The sequence below is a fragment of the Nannospalax galili genome, unplaced genomic scaffold, assembly GCF_000622305.1.
Source record: "Nannospalax galili isolate Female #2095 unplaced genomic scaffold, S.galili_v1.0 scaffold870, whole genome shotgun sequence".
Classification (NCBI taxonomy): domain Eukaryota; kingdom Metazoa; phylum Chordata; class Mammalia; order Rodentia; family Spalacidae; genus Nannospalax; species Nannospalax galili.
This window is the reverse complement of record NW_008329130.1, coordinates 1,151,446-1,174,551: the sequence shown is the minus strand read 5'-3', so window position 1 is coordinate 1,174,551 and position 23,106 is coordinate 1,151,446. Positions and strand designations below refer to the sequence as shown.

The 23,106-nt window shown below is 45.9% G+C and overlaps 1 protein-coding gene across 1 annotated transcript in view; it reads left to right on the top strand.

The window, feature by feature from the left end:
• Window positions 1-784: 784 nt before the first annotated feature.
• Window positions 785-23,106, top strand: part of Pex14 (peroxisomal biogenesis factor 14) — a 158,330-nt gene continuing 136,008 nt past the window's right edge. The window contains exon 1 of the mRNA XM_008831716.2: window positions 785-910. Coding sequence (XP_008829938.1) covers window positions 875-910 — 36 coding nt within the window. The 5' untranslated portion in view covers window positions 785-874. The remainder of the gene's footprint in view (window positions 911-23,106) is intronic.

Genomic DNA, 23,106 nt, shown 5'->3' with positions numbered 1-23,106 from the left:
ATTCAAAAGTGTGTTGGCTCCTGCGGGCTCGGACCAATCAAGATGTAACTGTTATTCCCCTCCTGCCTTGGTCTAAAACCTATAAAAGGCTTCCTCCCCTGCGATCAGGGCTCTCAGCACAGATCCATTACGTTGGTGAGGTCTGAGAGCCCAAGCTTAAGCCCAAATAAAGACTTTGTTCATGCATGCCCTCTGGATTCTGTGGTTATTCTTGGGGGTCTGATCTCTGGGCACAACAGTGGCTTGGCTCTTAAGAGTACTGGCTGCTCTTGCTGAGGACCTGGGTTCGAATCCCAGCACCCACACCCCTGAAACTCCAGTTCTGGGGGAATCCAACGCCCTCTTCTGGTCTCTGTGGCACTGCACGACATAGTCACACATACTTTCAGGCAACACACTCCCACACATAAAGTTTAAAAATATTTTTTTTTGGTCTTTTTGAGATAGGGACTCCCTAAGGCCCCAGCTGGCCTGGAACTCACTATGTAGACCAGGTTGGCGTTGAACTCACAGAAATCCGCCTGTCTTTGCCTGGAGTGCGGGGATTAAAGGCTTGACGCCACCACGCCCAGCTAAAATAATACATTTTTGTTGTCTTTTTTTTTTATTTTTGGCGCTGAGGCTTGAAGCAGAGCCTTAGGCATAAAATGAAATTTTAAACATATTAAAAAAGACGTAGACTACGCATCCTCATGCCAAGTAGAGGCTTCTGGAAAGCAAGAGGTAACCTCAACACAAGCTCCACCCTGTGCCCTAAAGCTGCCCCCATCCACAGGCTCAGGTCCTTCTACTTTAGTCTGGGCGGGAGAGCGAGCGCAAGAGCTCTTGGGAGAAATTTGGCTCAGCAGCAGTTGATTAGTCAGGCCTGAGGAAGATGGCGTCCTCGGAGCAGTCCGAGCAGCCGAGCCAGGTGAGGGGGAGTGGGGCTACTGGGTCCGGGCAGCGCCGACCGGGGCGCGAGCGGCGCTCGGCGCATAGATGGCATCCGGGTGGGGACCCCCGAGTCGTCCCAGCCGGGGACCCCGACGCCGTCCGTCCCCGGGCCCCGCCCCTCTGCTCGGGTCCTCCCCGCCGGGCTCCTCCCCCGTGACCCCTCGGACCACATTGCCGAGCTGGGGTCTCGGCATGGGCCGCAAGCCACTAGCTACGCGCCCGTCGGCCTCTCGGAGTCCCGCTGGCCTTGGTCTGGGAGGGTGGCGGGCCCGGGGAGGTGCCGCAGCCCGGGCGGGGAGGGCCCCGGGGGGGAGGTGGAGAGGCTCGTGGGTCCCCGGCTGTCCCCTCGGAGAGGGGCCCGGCTCCCAGGGTCCCCCAGCTGCAGCAGCCCTCCAATGGCAGCTCGGGGGCTCCAGGACCTCCGGCGTCCCCTTGGCATGTCGGAGGTGGCAGATTCACCCCTGCCCGCCGAGCGCGGTGGCAGGAAGGGGGGCGTAGGTCTATAACAGACGCCACCAGCTGTGGCCGGGAAGCCTGCCCTCCTTAGGTTTGCTGTTCTGGCCCTCCACCTTCGGATTGAACGGGAAGGTCCAGTGTGGACGGCTTCTGCTGTCAGGAAGCAGTGATGGCAGTGATTTGTCATCTCAAGGTGGGGTGGGATTAGAAGAGGCCAAGGGACCATCCTTTTACTGTCATACAGAGGACACGTTATGTTTACTTTATTGTTACTATTTTTGGTCTTTTTGAGACAGGGTTTCCCTGTAGCCCCAGCTGGTCTGGAACTCACTATGTAGACCAGGCTGGGCTTGAACTCAGAGATCTGCCTGCTTCTGCCTCCATATGCTGGGATTAAAGGCGTGTGCTACCATGCCGCTATTATTTTTTTTAATATGTATGAGTGTCTTGTCTGCATGTCTGTAAGTGCACCTGTATGTGTAGTGCCTGTGGAGAGCAGAAGAGGGCGCTGGAGTCCCTGGAACAGTTGTTAGTGGCCATGTGGGTGCTGGGAATTGGACCCAGTCCTCTGCAAGAGTAGCCAGTGCTCTTAACCACTGAGCCATCATTTCTTCAGCCTCTACACACATTCATTTATACATTTATTTAGTGTGTATATTCACAGGCCTGCCTCCCCTAATGCCCATGCTCACCCTGGATTAGAACTGCTTCTTGGCTGTCATTCAGGTGGTAGAGTGCTTGCCTAGTAGGCACAAACCTGTGGGTTCCATTGCCAATGCTGCATATAGCTGGTGTGGTGGTACACACCTGTAATCACAGCACTGCACTTGATGTGGAGGCAGGAAGACCAGGAGTTGGTTGTCCTTGGCCGAATATCAAGTTTAACACTCCCTGGGAGTGTGTTATGGGGATCAAACTCAGGTCCTCAGGCTTGGCCTTTATTCTTGGAGCCATCTCAGTGGCCCCAAAGAAATGCTTGTTATCTAACTGGCTCTTCCCTTTGTGAGGTGCAGAAGCAGGTACTAACAGTTTGTAATATGCCCCAAATCATTGTGTACCGTTGAGCCCAGATTTCAACACACATTATGTGTACTTCACTAGTTGGCCATCCATGTTTACATTTAATTAGGATAGACCTAGGAAGAAAAAGTGGTTTCCGCCTGGGACCTTACTCATCTCTCACCTCCTTGAAGCACCTTTAAGAGTTTTCATCAGCTCACCAGTATCTCACTTCTTTCCTAGACTATCGCTTAATGTTTCTTTACTGTCAATTACTCATGATAAATCAGTTAGCGGAATTGTACTTAATGGAGTTGGGGCACTTAGAGCAGCCTCTGTTAGCAGTGATTCCGAGTGATGTGTGTATGGTAAACATCAAAAAAAAAAAAATTCAGTGCTGATCCTGGACTTCTCACTGTCCCAGGTTCTGGAGTGTGGGGTGTCTGAGAAGAGCCTCCTTTCTTCCCTTACCCCACTGAGTTTGCTGAAAAAAAGCCCAGGCTCTTCAGGGTCCAAGTTTTTTGGAACTGCTTTAGGAATGCTATAGGCTGGGATTGAAGGGTGTCCAAAGTTCTTGGTTCCGCTAGACATTCAATTTGTCAGTTCTGTGAAGGGTACTGAGACTCTGGCCACTCGGAACCGTTGTCCTGCTGAAAGATTCCTTTGGTTCTGGGGTTGCCCTCTTTGTATGTGTGGGAAGGGGGTCTGAGGTCTTTTAAGGGATTGGTCAACAGGTCTTTGGTTTTCAGTCCTGCTTCTCCTTTGCCCTGCTTTTCAAACTGATAGAGATGAGATTACAGATGAGATTACATCAGAATGTGCCTGGGGAGAGGCTTTAAACCCTTACTGTCAGATTCTACCACTGTCTAACAATAAACAATGGACTGCAAACTCACTATGTAGATCAGGCTGGCCTTGAACTCACAAAGATCCACCTGCCTCTGCCTCCCAAGTGCTGGGACTAAAGGTGTGCGCCACCATGCCCAGCAACATTCTTTTTTTAAAAAAAATGTATATATATATGTCTTTTTGAGACCCTGTAGCCCCAGCTGACCTGGAACTCGCCATGTAGACCAGGCTTGAACTCATAGAGATCCACCTGCCTCTGCCTCTCTCTCCTGGGATTAAAGGCATGTGCCACTACACCTAAATCTTTTTTTTTTTTTTTTAATCTTTTTGAGACAGGGTCTCCGTGTAGCCCCAGCTGTCCTGGAACTATGTCGCCCGGGGTGGCCTTGAACTCAAAGAGCTCCCCCCGCCTCTGCCTCCCAAGTGCTGGGATTAAAGGCATTTGCCACCATGCCCAGCTTACCTAGCTCTTTTTTAAAAAAAATATTGTTTTATGTGTATGCATGTATTGCCTGCATATAAGTGCACCTGTGTCCTGCAATACCCATGAAGGTCAGAAGAGGGTGTTGGATCACCTGGAACTGGAGTTATGGGTAGTGTTAGCTACCATGTGGGTGCTGGGAACTGAACCCAGGTCCTCTGCAAGAGCAGGTGGTGCTTTTAACTGCTGAACCATCTCTCTAGCCCCATACTTTCTCTTTCACAATAGATTTTACTGTGGCTGGCTTAAACATGGGATTTTCTTGCTTCAGCTTCCCAAGTGCTCAGATTACAGGCATTTACCACTGTGCCAGGGTTAAGTGCATTTAAAAAGCATTTATCGAGAACATTTTAGGTAGTCCAGGCTAGCCTTGAACTTGATCTATAGCCAAGGGTGACCTTAATCTTTGGATCCTCAGGACCTTGTGATAAGAATGCACCACCATGCCCAGTTATGTGGAACTGGAGATGGAGTTCAGGGCCTTGCATGTGCTAGTGGACATGCTGCCAACTGAGCTGCTTTGCCAGCATGGTGGTGCATGCTTTTAGTCCCAGCACTCAGTGAATTGGAGGCCAGCCTGGTCTACATAGTGAGTTCCAGGCCAGCTGGGCTACAGGGAGACCCTGCCTCAAGAAGACCAAAAAAAAAAAAAAAAAAAAAAATTTCGTTTGAGACACGGTCTCACCACTTAGCCCTACCTGGCTTGATCTTGCTATTTAGACTGGGCTGGCCTTGAACTCACAGAGATTACCTGCGTCTGCCTCCTGAGTGCTGGGATTAAAGGCTTGTACCACTACACCCGTCTTTTTGTTATTTATTTATTTATTTAATTTATTTTTTTGGTCTTTTTGAGACAGGGTCTTCCTGTAGCCCCAGCTGTCCTGGAACTCACTATGTAGACCAGGCTGGCCTTGAACTCTCAGTGATCCGCCTGCCTCTGCCTCCTGAGTGCTGGGATTAAAGGTGTGTGCCACCACGCCTGGCCCCTATTTTTGTTTTTATTTTTGTGCTGTGGGTGTCCCTGTAGAGGTCAATAAAGTGTTTCCCTTAGCCTTGCTTGACCTTGTTTCTACTTTTATTTCTTATTTCTTTTTGTACCTTATTTTTTGAGGCAGGGTCTCTCACTGAACCTGTAACTCTTGGATTTGGCTAGACCTGGAGTCCCAGGGATCCTCCTGTCTTTGCCTCTCCAGCAATGAGATTATAGGCATATGCCTCTGTGCTTGGCTTTATGTGGGTTCTAGGGGTTGAACTCAGGTCCTCATGCTTGTACAGCAAACATCTTACCTACTAAGCCATCTTTTCAGCCCCTATAAGCATACTTAAATTAAAAAAAATTATTGTCTTATTGTATACGTGCATGTGTGTGTGTGTGCATGCACATGTGTGTGCAGGCATGCCCATGTCACAATGTTCTTATGGGAGTCAGAGGACAACTTTGTGAGTTGGTTCTTTGCTTCCACCTTATATGGTTCTAAGATCAAACTCGGGTCATCAGGCTTTCGTGGCAAGTGCTTTTACCTGCTGAGCCGTCTGGCCGATTCTAAGCGCACTTCTCAGGACGTCTCCTCCTCTAGCATTTGCCTGTCCTTTCATTTTCCCATTTTGTCACTAGAGCAGGGTGGTGTTAAAGGATTGGTGAACAGGTCTCCCAGTCCTGGCAGGTGATAGACCTGTGGGCTGCACCAGTATTTTGTATCTCATAGAAAGTCTGTTAGTTGAACTAGTGGCATCTTTGCTGGTTTTAAGTGATGTGTGAAGAGCCCTTTTCCCTGAGAGGCAGTGTGGAGTGATGGTTACAAGTGTGGGCTCTAAAGTCAGCTCCTCTGGCTTGGAATTCTAGCCCCCTACTCATCAGCTGTGTGATTTTTTTTTTTTTTTTTTCTTTTTCCCTGGTCTTTTTGAAACAGGGTCTCTCTGTAGCTCCACCTGGCCTGGAACCCACTACATAGATCAGGCCTTGAACTCACAGAGACCTGCCTGCCTCTGCCTCCCAGTGCTGGGACTAAAGGTGTGGGCCACCACACCTGGCTCAGCTGTGTGGTCTTTGGCAGGTTACTTAGCTTTTGTTTATTTTGAGAGAGGCCTGGAACTTGCTACATAGATTGGGCTGGCATGGACCTCACAGAGACCCACCTGCCTCTTCTTAGTGTGGGGTTAAAGGTGTGCACCACCGTTCTTGGTCTACTTAACTTTTGTATCCTGAAATCCCTGTAAAACAGGATAACACTAGTACCTATTTCATAGAGTAGCTCTGAAGAGTAATTGGGCTCTTTATGTGAAAGGGCTTAGATTACCTGACACAAGTGTTATACGTTGGGGGGCTGGAGAGATGGCTCAGTGGTTAAGAACACTGGTTGCTCTTGCAGATGACCCAGCACCCACATGGAGCTAACAGCTGTCTGTAACTCCAGTTCCAGGGGGTCCAACAGCCTCTTCTGTCCTCTGCTGGCATTGCACGACACTGATGCACTTACCTACATGCAGGCAATACACGAATATATATAAAATAAAATAATAAATATTTTTTAAAAAGTGTTATACATTGGGGCTAGAGAGATGGCTCAGTGGTTAAGAGCACTGGCTGTTCTTGTAGAGGACGCAGGCTCGAGTCCCATCAAGCACATGGTGGCTAACAACTGTAACTCCATTTCCAGAAGATCTGATGCCCTCTTCTGACCTCTGCATACATGATTGCTTGACACAGGTGCACTTACACACATGCAGGTAATACACTCATATATATAAAGTAAAAATAATAAATTTGGCTGGGTGTGGTGGTACACACCTTTAATCCCAGCACTTGGGAGGCAGAGACAGGTGGATCTCTGAGTTCAAGGCCAGCCTGGTCTACATAATGAGTTCCAAGTCAGCTGGGGCTACAGGGAGATCCTGCCTCAAAAAGACCAAAACAAATAAATTAAAAAAAAGAGAAGGGTATAAGAAGTGTTATACAGGGTCTGGAGAGATGGCTCAGTGGTTAAGAGCACTGACTGCTCTTGCAGAGGACCCAGGTTCAATTCCCAGCACCCACATGGCGGCTACGAACTGTCCTTAACTCCAGTTGCAGGGGAATCTGAAGCCCTCTTCTGACCTCCATGGCATTGCATGACACAGGTGCGCTCACATACATGCAGGCAATGCACTCGTACACATAAAATAAAAATAATAAAATATTTAAAAAAAAAGAAAGAGAAAAAGTTTTACTTTATTATTCCATTTAATAAATCCTGGACTATCACATTTTCACTCCCAAATGGTTGAATATCTTTTTTCAAGCCCTATTGCATCTTCTCTGTTTTTTTGTTTTTGTATGTTGACCACTAATCTAGGGAAGTTATCTTCTTTGTTTTGAAGTAGCTGCCTTGAAATTGGAAAGGATATCTAAATGCTGTCTTTATGTTGCAGTCTCCACTTGATCTTTTATAATGGCAAAGTCTATTCTTTATGGTCTGTACTTAAGACAGTTGAAATTCCATTTATTGCTTCATATCCTGAAACAGGAGGTTAGTGAGTTCTAAGCCAGCCTGATGCTTGCCACCAAGCTGGACCTTCTGAATTTGTTCTCCAGAATGCACATGCTGTTAGGAGAGATTACAGCCACCACGCTCTTAGAAGTTTACATACACACAATAAATAAATGCAGTTTAAAAAAAAAATAAGGGACTGGAGAGATGGCTCAGCGGCTAAGAACACTGACTGTTCTTGCAAAAGACCCAGGTTTGAATCCCAGCACCCACATGGCAGCTAACAACTGTCCATAACTCCAGTTCTAGGGGATCTGACAGCCTCTTCTGTCCTCCGTGAGCATTGCACGCACAACATGGGTGCACTTACTTACATGCAGGCATAACACTCATACACATAAAATAAAATAATAGCCGGGTGTGGTGGTGTGCACCTTTAATCCCAGCACTTGGGAGGCAGAGGAAGGTGGCTCTCTGTGAGTTCAAGGCCAGCCTGGTCTACATAGTGAGTTCCAGGATAGCTGGGGCTACAGGGAGACCCTGTCTCAAAAAAGACCAAAAAAAATTAAAAAAAAAAAAAACTAAAAAATTTGAGCCAGCCTGAGCTACTTAGGAGACACTGTCTCATTTAAAAATAAATAAACAATAAATAAGAGAAAGAAAGATAGAGGCCAGTGGTGTAGCCTTTGCCTACAGTGTATAAACTGAGTTCTGTCTTCAGCACTGCAAGAACTCAAACATTAGAGGGACTTCAGCAATCTCTCATATCCTTCCTGTCACAGTTCCAAGATCTAAATCCTGAGGATTTCCCCATATCTTGGGAGTGGAGAGATGGCTCAGTGGTCAAGACCTGGGTTTGGTTCCCAGCACCCACATGGCAGCTTGAGCAACTATCTCCAGCCACAGGGGATCTGACACCTTCTTATGGCCTCCTTGGGCATTGCACACACAGGTGCACTTACATATGTGCAGGCAAAACATACACATAAAATAAAAATAAAAGATAAAGAAAAAAAGATTGCCCCTATCTTTTTTTTTAAATAGATAATTTATTGAGAATTTCATACATGCATATAAGGTATTTTGATCAAATCCATGCCCACTCCTCCCCCTCCAACTCCTGCCATATCTCCCCATCACTTTATTCTGATAACTTAATGTACTCTTTTTTTCTTCTTTGATTTATTTATTTTTATGGGGCTTTTGGCTACTCTAACATTCCCCCCTCTGAAGAGGTAACCCCAAAATCTTTTAAGGATTAGATACAAGCTCCCAAATACTTTCAACATTTTGGCCTTTGGAACAGAGTATGTTGCTAAGAGGCCCAAGGACATTTTGACTTTTAGCCAAGAAACTGGCTACTTTTCTTTGGGGTCTTTTTACCCTAACTGCCTAGCCAATTCCTACCTCCTATTCTTATCACACCATCCTCTGAAGAGGTTACCCAAATTGCCAATAGGGAATCGGGATGCAGACAGCTCTGGCTTCTTCCATGCTGATCAGGGATGCAGGGTGAAGCAATTGGAGTACCCCTTCACTGGGTCTACCTAAAAGACTCCCAAATTGCATAACTCTTATCTCTAAGGGTAAAAGAAAGTCCTTGAGTTGTGAGTAGGAGATGTGAAGGAGAAGTAAAGGCAAGAGTAATTAGCATTACAAGTTCTCTAGCTGGGGAACTAGAAAAAAGAACAGGGCAATTTTCAGATGTTCATATGAGTCCATTGTAATTTCTTGACAAGGGCTTCCAAAAGCATCCCTCTATTGGGTTCCTCCTCATTTTTCTTTTGTCTGCCAAGGCTGGACTCTAGAGTGATGGATTCAGGGTTTGTTTTCAGGTATTTTGACAGCTGTTGGAGTGGTTAGAATCAGTGTCCTTTCTCAAAGGCTTCTAGATGGTGGGGGGGGGCAAATTTATCCATCATTTTAGAACAATAGCTGGTTGTCTCCCTTAGCTACAGGTGGGCGCTACAGTAATGGAGACAAAGATTTGAAGTCTTACATCTGAACAGCACTTCCTGATTAGGAACAAAATCATCAATGAAAAATAATTGTCTAAATAACTTTTTATATGGACTCAATCCCTTGAACTCTTCAAGAAATATACTGATGACTTTACTCTTTGGTTATACTTTCCTTTTGGGTGTTTAAGACCGTACAGTTGGCCCAAAGAAATCATTTATTTTTACACTTAAGGTCTTTGAGGATCTGTTCCTCAGGGGTCACATGGGTTTGGGAGGAGCCCCTGGCTCCTTTCTTTTACCAGTTCCATCTGTGTGAAGATAAGTCAAAGGTCCTGCTCGACCATGTCTAGCTTCACTTGGAAGCATGAATGAGATGTTTCCTCCGAGTTGACCCTCCTCTTTGTAGACTGGGCACTGGTTCAAGTCCATCTTGTGGGGTCTCCATGTCCTCCCTGAACAAGAGGACAGGTGACTCACCACAGTTACAGGACCTTTTGAGAGATGTTCCATAGTCTCCTGGAACTTAGTGAACCTGGGAGGGCAAGGGGCAAACACTGTCCTTTAGGCCCCTCTGACCACATTAGTATAGATTGCCCCTATCTTGACTTAGTTTACCATAGATTTATTTTTTTTGTTTTGTTTTGAAGCAGGGTCTCCTGTAGTCAAGGTGGCCTCAAACTCACTGTGTAGCTGAGGATGACCTGCCTACACCTCCCTAAAGCTGAGAGAGATTACAGCCACCATGCCCAGTTTTTAAAAACATTTTTACGTTTATTTATGTGTGTGTTTGTGTGTCAGTACCACAAGTGCACACATGATGGCTGGAGGACAGCTTGTGTGAGTTGATTCTCTCTTTCCACCATGTGGTTCTTGGGATCAAACTCAGGTTGTCAGGGTTGGTGTCAGGTACCTTTACCCACTGAGTCATCTCACCAGACCCCCAGTTTTTTTTTGAGACAGGATCTTATGGAGCCCAAGCTGGCCTCTAACTCTCTGTGTAGCTTGAGGCTGACTTTGACTTTGAATTCCTGCTCTTGCTTCTGTCCATGTTCCACCAGGCTTGACTGTTTGTTTGTAGTCAGTCATCCTGTAGCCCCAACTCACCAACTGTAGACCAGGCTGGCCTAGAACTCCACCTCCCTCTGCTTCCATTTGCCTCCCAAGTGCTGGGATTAAAGATGTGCACCACCATGCTTATGTGGGCCTGTGTATGTCCTGGCTTGTGTGGAGGGCAGAGGACAATATGGCTGGACTTGGCTTTCTTCTTTCCCCATGTGGATACCGAGGATCAAACTCACTGAGCCATCTGGTGGTACCCCATTCAGTACTTTATGATTTTATTTTTAAAAAATTTTATGTATATGAGTGTTTTAATTTTTTTAAAAAATTAATTTTTAATTTTTATTTTTATATGTATGACTGTATTGCCTATGTACGTAAGGGTACCTGTGTCATGCAATGCCCGAGATCAGAAGAGAGCATTGGATCCCCCTGGAACTGGACTTACAGAAGGTTGTCAGCTGCCATGTGAGCTGGGAATCGAACCCGGGTCCTCTGCAAGAGCAGTCAGTGCTCTTAACTGCTGAGCCATCTCTCCAGCCCCTTGTATGAGTGTTTTGCCCACATGTATGTATGTGTTCCAGGTGCTATCTTAATTTATTGATCTGTTTACTAGTTGATGAACATTTAAATTATATTAGTTTTGTTTTGTTTTTTGGTCTTTTTGAGAAGGTCTCCCTATAGCCCCAGCAGTCCTTGAACTCGAAGAGAGCGTGCGCCACCACACCCTGCTAGATTGTATTAGTTTTCTATTGCTGCATAATAGTATTACCATAAATTGGACAGCTTAAAAACAACACTTATTATCTCACAGTTTCGGTGGATCAATCAAGACACAGCTAAATCTTTTCTTTTTTGAGATGATCTCACTATGTAGCTCTGGCTTGCCTTGAACTCACAGAGATCTGCCTGCCTCTGTCTCCCAGGTACTAAGATTAAAAGCATACATCACAAAGCAAGGCCGGAGCTGAGTCTTACCAGGAGGCAGTCAAGGTATTTGTGGGGGCTGTGGTCTTATCCTGGAGAATGATCAGCTTCCTAGCTGAAGTCTCAACACTAGTTTCTTCCAGACCGGCAGACTAGGAGTCTGTTACTGTTTGCCAAAGACTACAAAATGATCATTAGAATCGTGTGTCTCACCCACGGTGATGTAATTACACACAGCCTGTCACCTTTGGCATACTCTTTTGGCAGGAGCAAGTCACAGGTGCCAAAACCCAGCCTCTAAGAGGGAAGGGAACACAAATACAGCAGGAGGGGAATGTGGAGGACACCCTAGGATCTGTTCCTGTGGGCTTGATTCTAGCTTAAGGCTAACCTGAATATTCATATGCAAGTGTTTGTAAGGGTGTTTTCATTGTTTTGGTTAATGGCCATGAGAGTCCAGTTGATGCACATTCCTGTCAGCACTTGGTATTGCCTGTCACCCTGGTTTTAGCCATCTAGTGAGTGTGCTGGGACTGTGTCCTGCGTTTCATTTGCAAACCTGTGACGACTAAGGTTTTCCTTAAGTGTCCTTGTTCAGGATCACTTGTTGATAAACCTTGTTAAAAACCAAGTAATTGAGCTGGGCATGGTGGCGTACGCCTTTGATCTCCCCTGTAGCTCCAGCTGTTCTCGAACTCACTATGTAGACCAGGCTGGCCTTGAACTCAGAGATCCACCTGCCTTTGCTTCCCGAGTGCTTAAAGGCGTACTCCATCACGCCCAGCTGTAACTTTATTTTTATAAGATTTTATTTTTATTTTTCATGGTGTGTGTGTGTGTATGAGTACCTGAGGCCAGAAGAGGGCATCACATTCGCTGGAGCTGAAGTTCTAGGTGGTTGAAAGCGCCTGACCTGGGTGTTGGGATCTGAACTCAGGTCTTCATGCTTGAGCAGCCCGATGGCCTCTTGCATGGTAGGTAAACTTTACTGTTAAGTTCTATTCCCAGCCCCTAGGTCTCCCAATAAATTTCAGTTGTGTGTATATGTGTTTGTAGGTATGTGTGTGTAGAGACCAGAGGCCAGCAGTTGTTTCTATCGCGTCGCTTCACTTTATTTTATTTATTTATTTTCTTTTTTTTTTGAGACAGGGTCTCAGTGTAGCCCCAGCTGGCCTGGATTTGCTATGGAGACCAGGCTGGCCTCAAACTCACAAAGATCTGCCTGCCTCTGCCTCCCGAGCCCTAGGGTTAAAGGCGTGTGCCACCACGCCCTGCCTACTTTATTTTTTAAAGAAAATATTACTTTTATTTTATGTGTATAAGTGTATTGTCTGCATGTATGTGAGTGCACCCGTGTTGTGCGATGCATGGAGGTCAGAAGAGGGTGTTGGATCCCCTGGAACTGAAGTTGTGGATGGTTGTTAGTCACCATGTGGGTGCTGGGAATTGAACCCAGGTCCTCTGCAAGAGCAGCCAGTGCTCTTAACCACTGAGCCATCTCTCCAGCCCGCACTTTAATTTTTTGAGACTTGGGTCTCTTACTGAACCTAGAGCTCACTGGTTGGGCTGGACTACCTGACCAGTAAGGTCTGGGAATCCTCTTGTTGCTTCCTGCTCTAGTGCTTGGGATCTGAACTCATGTCCTCATGTAGGCACTTGACGATTGAGCCTAATAAATTTTGAATCAGCATTTTAATATGGCCTTCCCATTCGTGGTGTGAGTATGTCTACATCCCACTCAGGTCTTCTGATTTTTATCAGCAGTTCTGTTGCTGTGGTAAAACACTGACCAATACCAAGGTGGGCAGGAAAGGGTTTATTGCTTTCTAAACTTCCAAGCTGAAGCCCTGCTTTCATATATAACCCAGGACCACCTGCCCAGGGGTGGCATCACCCACAGTGGGAGGAACCCTCCCACATCACTCAACAATCAAGAAAATGCCTCCTAGACATGCCCACAGGCCAATCTGATAAAGAAAATTCCCCAGCTGAGGTTCCCTCTTCCCAGATGTGTCAAGTTGACAGCAGAAGCATCCAGCACAATTGACCCCTTGTCCACTTGACACACAAACATATCACTGTTGAACTATCCACTTTTTGTCTCCAAGATATGATGTTAATATTAATGTCACAATATTATGCAGAGTACAACTTTAAAAGTCCACAGTCTTTAAAAAAATTCAAACACTTTAAAAGTTCACAGTCTCTTGAAAAAGTCTCTTAACTGTGTGCTTCTGTAAAATCTAAAACAAATTACATACTGTCTTATTTCAAGGGGGAAGAACTGGGCACACTTAAGTAAAACCAGAGTCCAGCAGTATAGCTCAGTGTTGGACATCTCGGATTCACTCAGATCTTCTGGGCTCCAAAGGGCTTGGGCAGTAGTGCTTTGTAGTTTTAGTATATGGGTTATGGTCACATTCTATTATATTTTCTTTTGCTTTTGTTTTTTTGAGGCGGGATCTCCGTATAGCCCCAGCTGGCCTGGAGCTTGCTATGTAGGCCAGGCAGGCCTCAGTCTCACAGAGATCCACCTGCTTCTGCCTCCCCAGTGCTAGGATTAAAGGCGAGTGCTGCCACTGCAGCCTTTAGTTTCTCTTCAGTATTTTATATTTGGGGGATGCTATTGTATTTATGGATTTTCTTTATTTAACATTTGTTTGCTCATGCCATGGGGTGTAGCTTGGGAGCTAGTTCTTTCCTTTGACCTGTGGGTCCCAGGGATTGAACTTAGGCAGTAAGGCTTGGCAGCAACCATCTATCCCCACTGAGCTATCTCTCTGGCCCCTGCTTTTTGCTTTTGAGAGCCCTGGCTGGACTTCGACTCGCCTGCTTCTACCTCCCAAGTACTAGGATTACAGGCCTGTGCCACCATGTCCAACTTTAATTTCATTTCTACTTGTTTAATGCTAGTATCTAAAAATTATAGGTTTTGTATATTGGCTTTGCATCTGCAACCTTGTTAAATCTACTTTTCATTTTAGTAGCTTTTTTGTAGATTCTTTATGATTTCTTTTAGATGATTATATGCTCTACAGATAAAGGCAGCTTTACCATTTGTCTTCTAGTTTCTGTTTCTCCTCTTCCCTCCTCCTCCTTCCTCCCTTCTGTCCTTCCTGCTTTTCCCTCCTTCCTCCTCCTCTTCCTCCTCCCTTTCTCTGCTCCCTCCTCTCTCTCCTCCCACTCTCCTCCCTCCTCCCTTCTCCTCTTCCTCTGTACTCCTCCTTCCCTCCCTTCTAAGTCCTCTCCCTCCCCACTGTATCCAGCTCCTGTTAAGTTTTTGTTTTGTTGTGTTGTCTAGAACGTTCAGAATGATGGTAACAGCAGTAGTGCAAGCGGATGGTCTTGTCCTATTGCTGATCTTGAATTATGTTTAATTGTCCACACTTAAGTATGATGTCAGTTTTAGGTATATTGTAGGTCCCTTTATCAAGTTGAGGAAATTCAACTTTTAACCTGCTGAGATTTTTGGTTGGCTTGTTTGGTTTTTGCGAGAGTCTCCTACGTAGGCTTGACTGGCCTAACCTAAGCCTTCCTATATGGACCAGGCTGGCCTTGAACTTCCAGCGATCCTCCTGCCTCTGCCTCCTAAGTGTTGGTATTATAGATGTCCATGTGCCACCACACCTGGCTGTTTTTATTTTTTGAGAGACATGGTCTTGCTTTATTGCTAGGGCTGGCCTCAGACTCCTGGGCTCATGGTCACCTGTCCCAGCAAGTTGCTGGGACTACGGGCAGGTGCCACTGCTTCCTGCCCTTGCATTTTGTTCTTGAAAAATTGTGTGTGTTTTGAATGGTATTTATGCTCTTTGTGGTATTTATTGATAGCTGATTCTTTTGTTTTTCTCCTTTGTTCTGTTAATATGATTTATTTAGATTGGTTTCTCTCTCTCTCTCTCTCTCTCTCTCTCTCTCTCTCTCTCTTTTTTTTTTTTCTTTTTTTTTTTTTTGGTCTTTTCGAGACAGGTTCTCCCTTGTATTCCCAGCTGGCCTGGAACTCACTATGTAGACCAGGCTGGCCCAGAGCTCACGTAGATCTGCATGCCTCTGCCTCCTGCCTAGCCCTGGTTTGTTTATTTTTATTTTATATGTTTTGCCTGCTTGTATGTAAGTGCACCACATGTATGTAATGCCTGCAGAGGTCAGAAGATGGCGTTGGATCCCCTGGAACTGGCTTTATAAGGATATATTAGCTGCCATATGGGTGCTGGGAATTGAACCCAGGTCCTCTTAACTGCCAAGCCATCTCTCCACCCCTTCTGTCTGGTCTTTGTTGCTTGTTTTCTAGTCTAGTCTTCTTTTGTATTACTTAAAATGGTTCTTTTTTTTTTTAAGTCTTTTTGAGACAGGGTCTCCCTGTAGCCCCAGCTGTCCTGGAACTCACTATGTAGCCCAGGCTGGCCTTGAACTCACAGAGATCCACCTGCCTCTGCCTCCCAAGTGCTGGGATTAAAGGCGTGCACCACCACGCCCTGCCTGTTTTTTTTTTTTTTAATATTTCCTTTATTATTTTTATTTTTTTATGTGTATGAGTGTATTGTCTGCATGTATGTGAGTGCACCCTTGTCATGAAATGCCACGAAGGTCAGAAGAGGGCTTTGGATTCCCCTGGAACTGGAGTTAAGGATGGTTCGTAGCCACCATGTGAGTGCTGGGAATCGAACCTGGGTCCTCTGCAAGAGCAGTCAGTGCTCTTAACCGCTGAGCCATCTCTCCAGCCCCAATTGTTTTTGTTTTTGTTTTTTTTTTTCATAAAGATGCACAGTTTTACTATTTTATTTATTTTTATTTTATGTGTATGCGTGCATTGCCTGCATAGATAAGTGCACCTGTGTGGTGCAGTGCCTGTGGAGGACAGAAGAGGTTGTTGGATCCCCTGGAACTGGAGTTATGGACAGTTGTTAGCTGCCATGTAGTTGCTGGGATTTGAACCTGGGTCTTCTGCAAGAACAGCCAGTGTTCTTAACTGTTAAGCTATCTCTCTAGCCCTTAAATTGCTTTTTAGGATTTTCTTTTGTCCCTAATTTTGGTTTATTTGTCCTGCTTTTAGTGATTGCTCTGAGGTTATAGGGTTCAACTTTAAATTGTCCCACACTATCAGTGATACAAGTTCACTTAGATGAGTGAGAACCTAACAGTATGCTTCGGTTTCCTCCTCTCATGCAGCACTGTTAGTGCCTTAGGTTTAAGTACATCATGAACCTATTAGCGCTTTCTAATTCTTTGTGGACTTAAGAAATATAAACAAAATATCTTTATTTTTTGTGTGATGTATGTATGTATACATGGTATATGTGTGTGTATGTTTGTGTATGCATCTGTGTGTGCTGGTACATGTGTGCACATGTATAAGGATGCCAGGGGTCAATGTCAGGTGACTTCCTCTATGGTGTAGCTTTGTTTACTTTTTTATTTTTATTGTTTTTGCGACAGGGTCTTCCTGTAGTCCTAGTTTGTCTGGAACTTGCTATGTAAACCAGGCTTGCTTTGATCTCACAGAGATCCGCCTGCCTGTGCTGGGGTTAAAGGTGTGTGCCACCAAGCCTGGCACCTTTAATTTTTTATTTTATTTTATTTTAGAGACAGGGTTTCCCTGTAGCCACAGCTGGCCTGGAACTCACAGAGATCCGCCTGCCTCTGCCTCCCGAGTGCTGGGACTACAGGTGTGTACCACCATGCCTGGTTATTTATTTTTTTTAAAATATTTTATTTGTTGATGGGGTTGGAGAGATGGCTCAGCTGTTAAGAGCACTGACTGCTCTTGCAGAGGACCCAGGTTTGATTCCCAGCATCCACATGGCGGCTATGAACCGTCCTTACCTCCAGTTCCAGGGGAATCCAAAGCCCTCTTCTGACATGCAGGCAATACACTCATACACATAAAATAAAAATAATAAATTAAAAAAGTATTTTATTTATTTTTATTTATTTCCTTTTTATGTGTATGAGTGTATTGCCTACATGTATGTGAGTGCACTCGTGCCGTGCAGTTCCCATGGAGGTCAGAAGAGGATGTTGGATCCCCTGGAACTGGAGTTACAGATGGTTGTTAGCTGCCTTATGAGAACTGGGAACCGAGTCTGGATGCTCTGCAAGAACAGCCAGGCTCTTACCCCACTGAACCATCTCTGCAGCCCCCTGCACCTTTACTTTTTGAGATGAGGGCTCTCACCTAACCTGGAGTTCATTAATTGGACTAGTCTGGCTGGCCATTGAGCTTCTGGACCTGTCCTGTTTCTGCCCTCCCAGTGTTGGCTTTTCAGATACCCACTGCCTGGCATTCTATGGGAATCTGAATTTAGGTCTTTGTGCTTTGGCAGCAAGCAGTTGACCCACTGAGCCATCTCCTTAGTCCCTAAATATCTTTAAAATTGGGAATGGTGGTGCATCCCTATATAACCCCAGTTTTCAAGGGCTGAGGCAGTAGGATGGGGAGGTCAAGGCCAGCCTTGACTACATAGCTAGACTTTGTGTTTGATACATGTTCAGGGTTGCAAAGGAAGAGACCACCACCACTCCTATTAAAGAGTCTCGACAAGGGAAACCTTTACTTCTGATCAGAAAGGTGACTGTTCACAGCAGAGAGTGGAGAGGCAAGCACACCGAGTAGGGGATATGATGAGTTCTTACCTTGACCCCTGATGCAATAGTGCTGTGCTTTTCCCCCACTGACTGGGGTCCAGCCTCAGTCTTCCCCTGTTGGCCAGGAATCTTGAATCCCTTGGAATTGGAGTTACAGATGGTTGTTAGTTGCCATGTGGGTGCTGGGAATCAAACCCAGGTCCTCTGCAAGAGCAGCCAGTGTTCTTAACTGCTAAGCCATCTTTCTAGCCCCTCAAGAAAGAATTTTAATTGGATGCTGGCTATTGCAATTTTTTTTTTTGAGGCAGGGTCTCCTTGTAGCCACAGCTGATTTGGAACTCACTATGTAGACCAGGATGGCCTTTATCTTACAGAGATCTGCCTGTTTCTCAAGTGCTGGGATTTGTTTATTGTGTGTATGTGTGGACACGTGTGTGCCATGGTGGGTGCATGGAGGTCAGATGGCACCTTTCAGGAGTCAGGCTCCTTCCACCACATGGCTTCTGGGGATCAAACTTGGGTTGCTAGGCTTGAGAGCAAGCACCTTTACCTGCTGAACCATCTCACTAGGCCCTTTTTGTGGGTTTTTACTTGTTTGTTTGAGACAGGGTCTTGCTGTGTGTTCTAGGCTGGCCTTGAACCCAGGGTCCTTGTCAGCTTCTTGAATGCATGTGTTACAGGTGTGCAGTGCCACACTGGGCTGAATTTTGTGATCTTTAAAGAATGTTGAGCTTTCTTCTGGTGGGGTGTTTGATTCTTTCAAGTTTTGCTTTTTTTTTTCCACTTTTGTGTGTGTGTGTGCGCGTGTGCGCGCACGCCCAGGTAGAGGCCAGAAGAGGGCATTGGGTGTCCTCTGTCACGCTTCACCTTTGAGGCAGGGTATCTCTCTGAACCTAGGCTGAAAACCAACAAGCCCCAGTGATCCTCCTGTTTTTGCCCCCCTCTCCTCTAGCTGGGGTTACGTGTGTGTGTGTGTGTGTGTGTGTGTGTGTGTGTGGTGGGGGATATGGCATGAAGGGACACTTTTGGCTTGTCACATGGGTGCTGGATCTGAACACTGGTCCTCATGATTCTGCAAATGCTCTTGAATTTTGAGCCATCTCTCCAGCCCCTCCAGCCCTACTTTTAGGGTTTGTTAGGGTAACCTTTACTCTTTGGAGAGTTTGAACCTCCTACCAAGATGGAGACCTTCCAGGTGCCTGTGGAGTGCCTTGAGTCAGCAGGGAGGGTACCACAGGACTCCTGAGCCCTGTGAGCAGCCTGAGAACTTGAGCTCACAGCTTCCTCCTCACTCTTTTTCACTTTTGTGGAATTTCACCTGTGCATGAACAGATGGGTATTCAACAGAGCCGATTTCTGGAGCCTGCTTCTGGTAGCTTTCATCCTTGGAACTCTGTCCAGCAGCTTTCACCTGCTTCAGCTTCCCTGAAGCCTGATCTCTGCCTCACTGTGCGCTGCACCCTCCTCCCTCTCCTTCTCTGAACTGTACCTCCTGGTGGGAAGCCAGAGTGGTTTCAGAGCACAGACCATTTGGTGTCTGCCCTGATCACAGTCTTTCAGGGCTTCGCAACTGTTTGCTTGGTTGTTTCCAGTGGCTTACACTGGGAGAGGAGGGCCAGTCCCCGATCCTCCTTTGAAGCCAGAAGTGGAGACATGATAGAGTTCTTATTATCTCCTCTAATCTTGAATGAATGTGTGTCAGGAAACCGAGGCTCCGAGAGGCTGAGCAGCATGCTCAGTCACTCAGTTATTAATGCGCATCACACGTCCCAGTGCCTCTCAAAAGACTTTTGAGGGTTGGCTCTTCTCCGCAGAGAGCTGTTTATCTAGACTGGCTTAGGACGCATCCAGAGTGAGTCCCTTGCAGATACGGGTGAGTGCTCCTGGACTTGGAGATCCTCCCATAGCTGGAGGTCCTCCCATAGCTTGAGCTCTTGAACTTTTGTGAGATTGATCTTTGCTGTGCAATCAGGTGAACACTGGGCAAGCCTTCCAGCAGGGGAAGGTCAGCATGTCACAGCAGGAGCCAGGGTACACCTTTGTCCCTATACTAAAGTGTTTTCCTCTCTACCACTGTGGTCAAATTTTGCTGTGTGTGTATCCTCATGTATTTGTGGGTTTGCATTCATATGTGTACAGGTGTGCATGCAGATGTTGTGCATGTAGAGGCCAGAGGTCAGCTATGGGTGCCGTGGATGTCATTCCTCAGGATGTCATCCATCTTTGTGTTTTTTTCCCTTTTAAGACAGATTCTCACTATGTAGCCCTGGCTGGTCTGGAACTTGCTATGTAGATCAGGCTGACCTCAAACTCAAGATCCACTTGCCTCTGCTTCCTGAGTGCTGGATTGAAGGTGTGTACCACCATGCCTAGCCACCGTGGTGTATTTTTGAGACAGGGTCTCAAACTGGGCCGTGGGGCTCAAAGATTATGCTAGGATGGGTGGCCAGTGAACCCCATGCACAGAATCAATTCCTTTTTCTCCACTCTCACAGTGCAGAAATTAGGAGCCTGTACCACCACAGCCTGGCTTTGTACGTGGGTTCTAGGGATGAGACTTGAGCAGCAAGCACTTTACTTACTGACTGAGCCATCTCCCCAGGCCCCTAATTTTTTCTTGTTGAGACAGGGTCTCATGAAGCCCAGAGTGGGGCCTTGAACTCCTGATCTGGCTTTGAACTCCTGATCCTCCTGCCTCTGCCTCCCAAGTGCTAGGGTTACATGCATAGATCACCTTGCCCCTGCCAACTTTTATTTAATTCCAAAAAGTTGTTCATTGTATGTGCGTACATGAGTGTGTGTGTGTGTGTGTGTGTGTGTGTGTGTTGTGTGTGTATGTTTATCATGGCACATGTGTGGAGGTCAGAGGACAACTTGCTGGAGTTGATTTTCTCCCTCCAATATGTGGGTCCTGGAAATTGAGGTTGACTGATTTGGCAGCAAGTACTTTTCCCCTGTTGAACCATCTTGCTAGGCCCCAACTTTTATTTTATTTGTTTATTTTAAAACAGGATTTTCTGGGGTTGGAGAGACGACTCGGGTTGGTTAAAGAGCACTGACTGCTCTTGCAGAGGACCTGGGTTTGATTCCCAGCACCCACATGGCAAACAACTGTCCGTAACTCCAGTTCCAGGGGCTCTTACACCTTCTTCTTGACCTCTGCGGGCATTGCATAACATGGGTGCGCTTGCACACATGCAGGCAATATACTCATACACATAAAAACACCCCCCCCAACACCGGATTTTCTTTATTTTGGTCTTTTTTTTTTTTTTTTTTTTTTTTTTTTTTTTTTTTTTGTCTTTTTGACAGAGGGTCTCCTTGTAGCCCCAGCTGTTCTAGAACTCACTGTATAGACCAGGCTGCCCTTGAACTCACAGAGATCCGCCAGCCTCTGCCTCCCAAGTGCTGGGATTAAAGGCGTGTCCCACCATACCCAGCAGGATGTTTGTTTTCAAGCTAGATACCACTTAAAGGGGCAGATATTCAGAAAAGCATTGGACCCTTGTAAAGACTGGACTGGTCAGACTAATAAACTGGCTGAGCTGGGGTGTCCAGCTTGAGCAAGCAGTTGGCTGCTCAGCTCTTTGCCTATTTCCAAGTGCTTTCTGGATTGCATGTTAAATTGCATGTTGCAGATGGGAATCTGATCTGTGTAAAGTGAGAGTGGTCAGGATTCCACAAGGGTCCTCTTGGTGTTTTGGGTGGAATAGTTCTTCACTGCTGTGTCATAGCACAGTCTGCTTATCATTAGATACTCTTGAGTCAGAAATACTACTTGTGTCCGAATGTCCCCTTGGAGTGATTCTGCCCCACTGTTGAGAATTCTTGGGTAGCAGCATTACATTAAGGGTAGGTCACATTCACGTTCAGTTCCAAGGACACAGCCCTGGCCTTCTCTCTGCTCGCTTCCTTTGTTCCTTTGGACTTTTGCATACCAAGTAGTTCCTTTGTTTTAATCGTTTAAGTGTTTAAAGAATTTTAAGATAGGGATGATGGTATACCTGTGACTCAGCACTTGGCAGAGGCTGGAGGATCATGAGTTCGAGGTCTGTGTGGCTTACATAGTGAGACCCTGTCTCAAAAAAAAAAAAAAAAAAGTTCTCGTCCCTGGTTGCAAGGCCCTGGATTTTATCTTTCGCATCACACACACACACACACACACACACACACACACACACACACAGAGAAAAAGTGCCAAAGGGTAAGTGATGAAAGAGACTTAGTTGGCACTGTTTAAAGTGTGTTCCTCTAGTACATATTAACTATGGAAGAGATTAGCTTTTTTTTTTTTTTTTTTTGTAGCGCTGAGTATTAAATCTAGGGCCTTGTGAATGCTAGGCAAGTGTTCAGCTATTGAACTGCACCACATTTCCAGCCTTAGCAGAACTGATTCTAAGGGGGCTTTCTTGCTGATAATGATTCAATCACTATTGATGGTGTCTCAGAAGAAAGCTTTGGGCTAAGAATGAGATTTCTTAAACACTAAGCTGTTTGTGTTCACTTCTTTTCCATTTATTGATTTCTTTATGTGTGTATATGTGTAGTGTAGTGGGAGTCAGCCCTCTCCTATTATGTGGGCTTTGAGGATCGAACTCAGGTTGGCAGTCTTGGCAGCAAGTGGCCTTATCCGCTGAGCCATCTTGTCAGCCCTGTGTTTGTTTTGTCTGGTCAGATAGATTACTTTATACTTACAGGGTGGCATTAAATTAAGATTGTTGCTTAATAAAATGTGACCTAAACAAAATTTGATGATTTCCATTAGGTAGACGTGTGCAAATCTCTACATGCTGAGGCATTGAGAGCAAATATTTGACCTCCTTTGTCTTACTTTCTTCATCATCAGTGCCTCTGTATGCTTCCTGTGAGAACCAAATGACGAGCTAAGTAAGTGTTGGCACTCGGTTAGGATCTGACAAATGCATTGAAGGAAGCCTCTGGAAGATGATGGCTCTATAATCCACCATGATTTAGTGAGTTTGAACAATTGTTCTATCTTCCCTTGTTTCTTCATTCCTTCATGCATTCAGCAAATATCTGTTGAGGGACTAACTATGCCTGGCACTGTCTTAGGCTGCAGAGATTTGTTGATAAGCAAACAGTTTCTGTCCACATGGAGGCGTCTTCTCCTCACCTGGCATTTATGACGCACATCATTCAGGTGGTGACACAATGTAAAATTGCAATTTTGCTTCATTCTTTTTCCTTTTTGGTGCCAAGGATTGACCTCAAGGTCCAAGTGTGCCAAGTATGTGCTTTACCCCGAGCTGCACCGCAGTCCCATTGCCCCCCCTCCCCTTTCCTCCCTTTTCTTCCCTTTCTTTCCTTTTCCTTCCCTGCCCCTTTTTCCTTTTCTGGTTTCCTTCATCCCCCCCCCGTCCTCCCCCCCTCA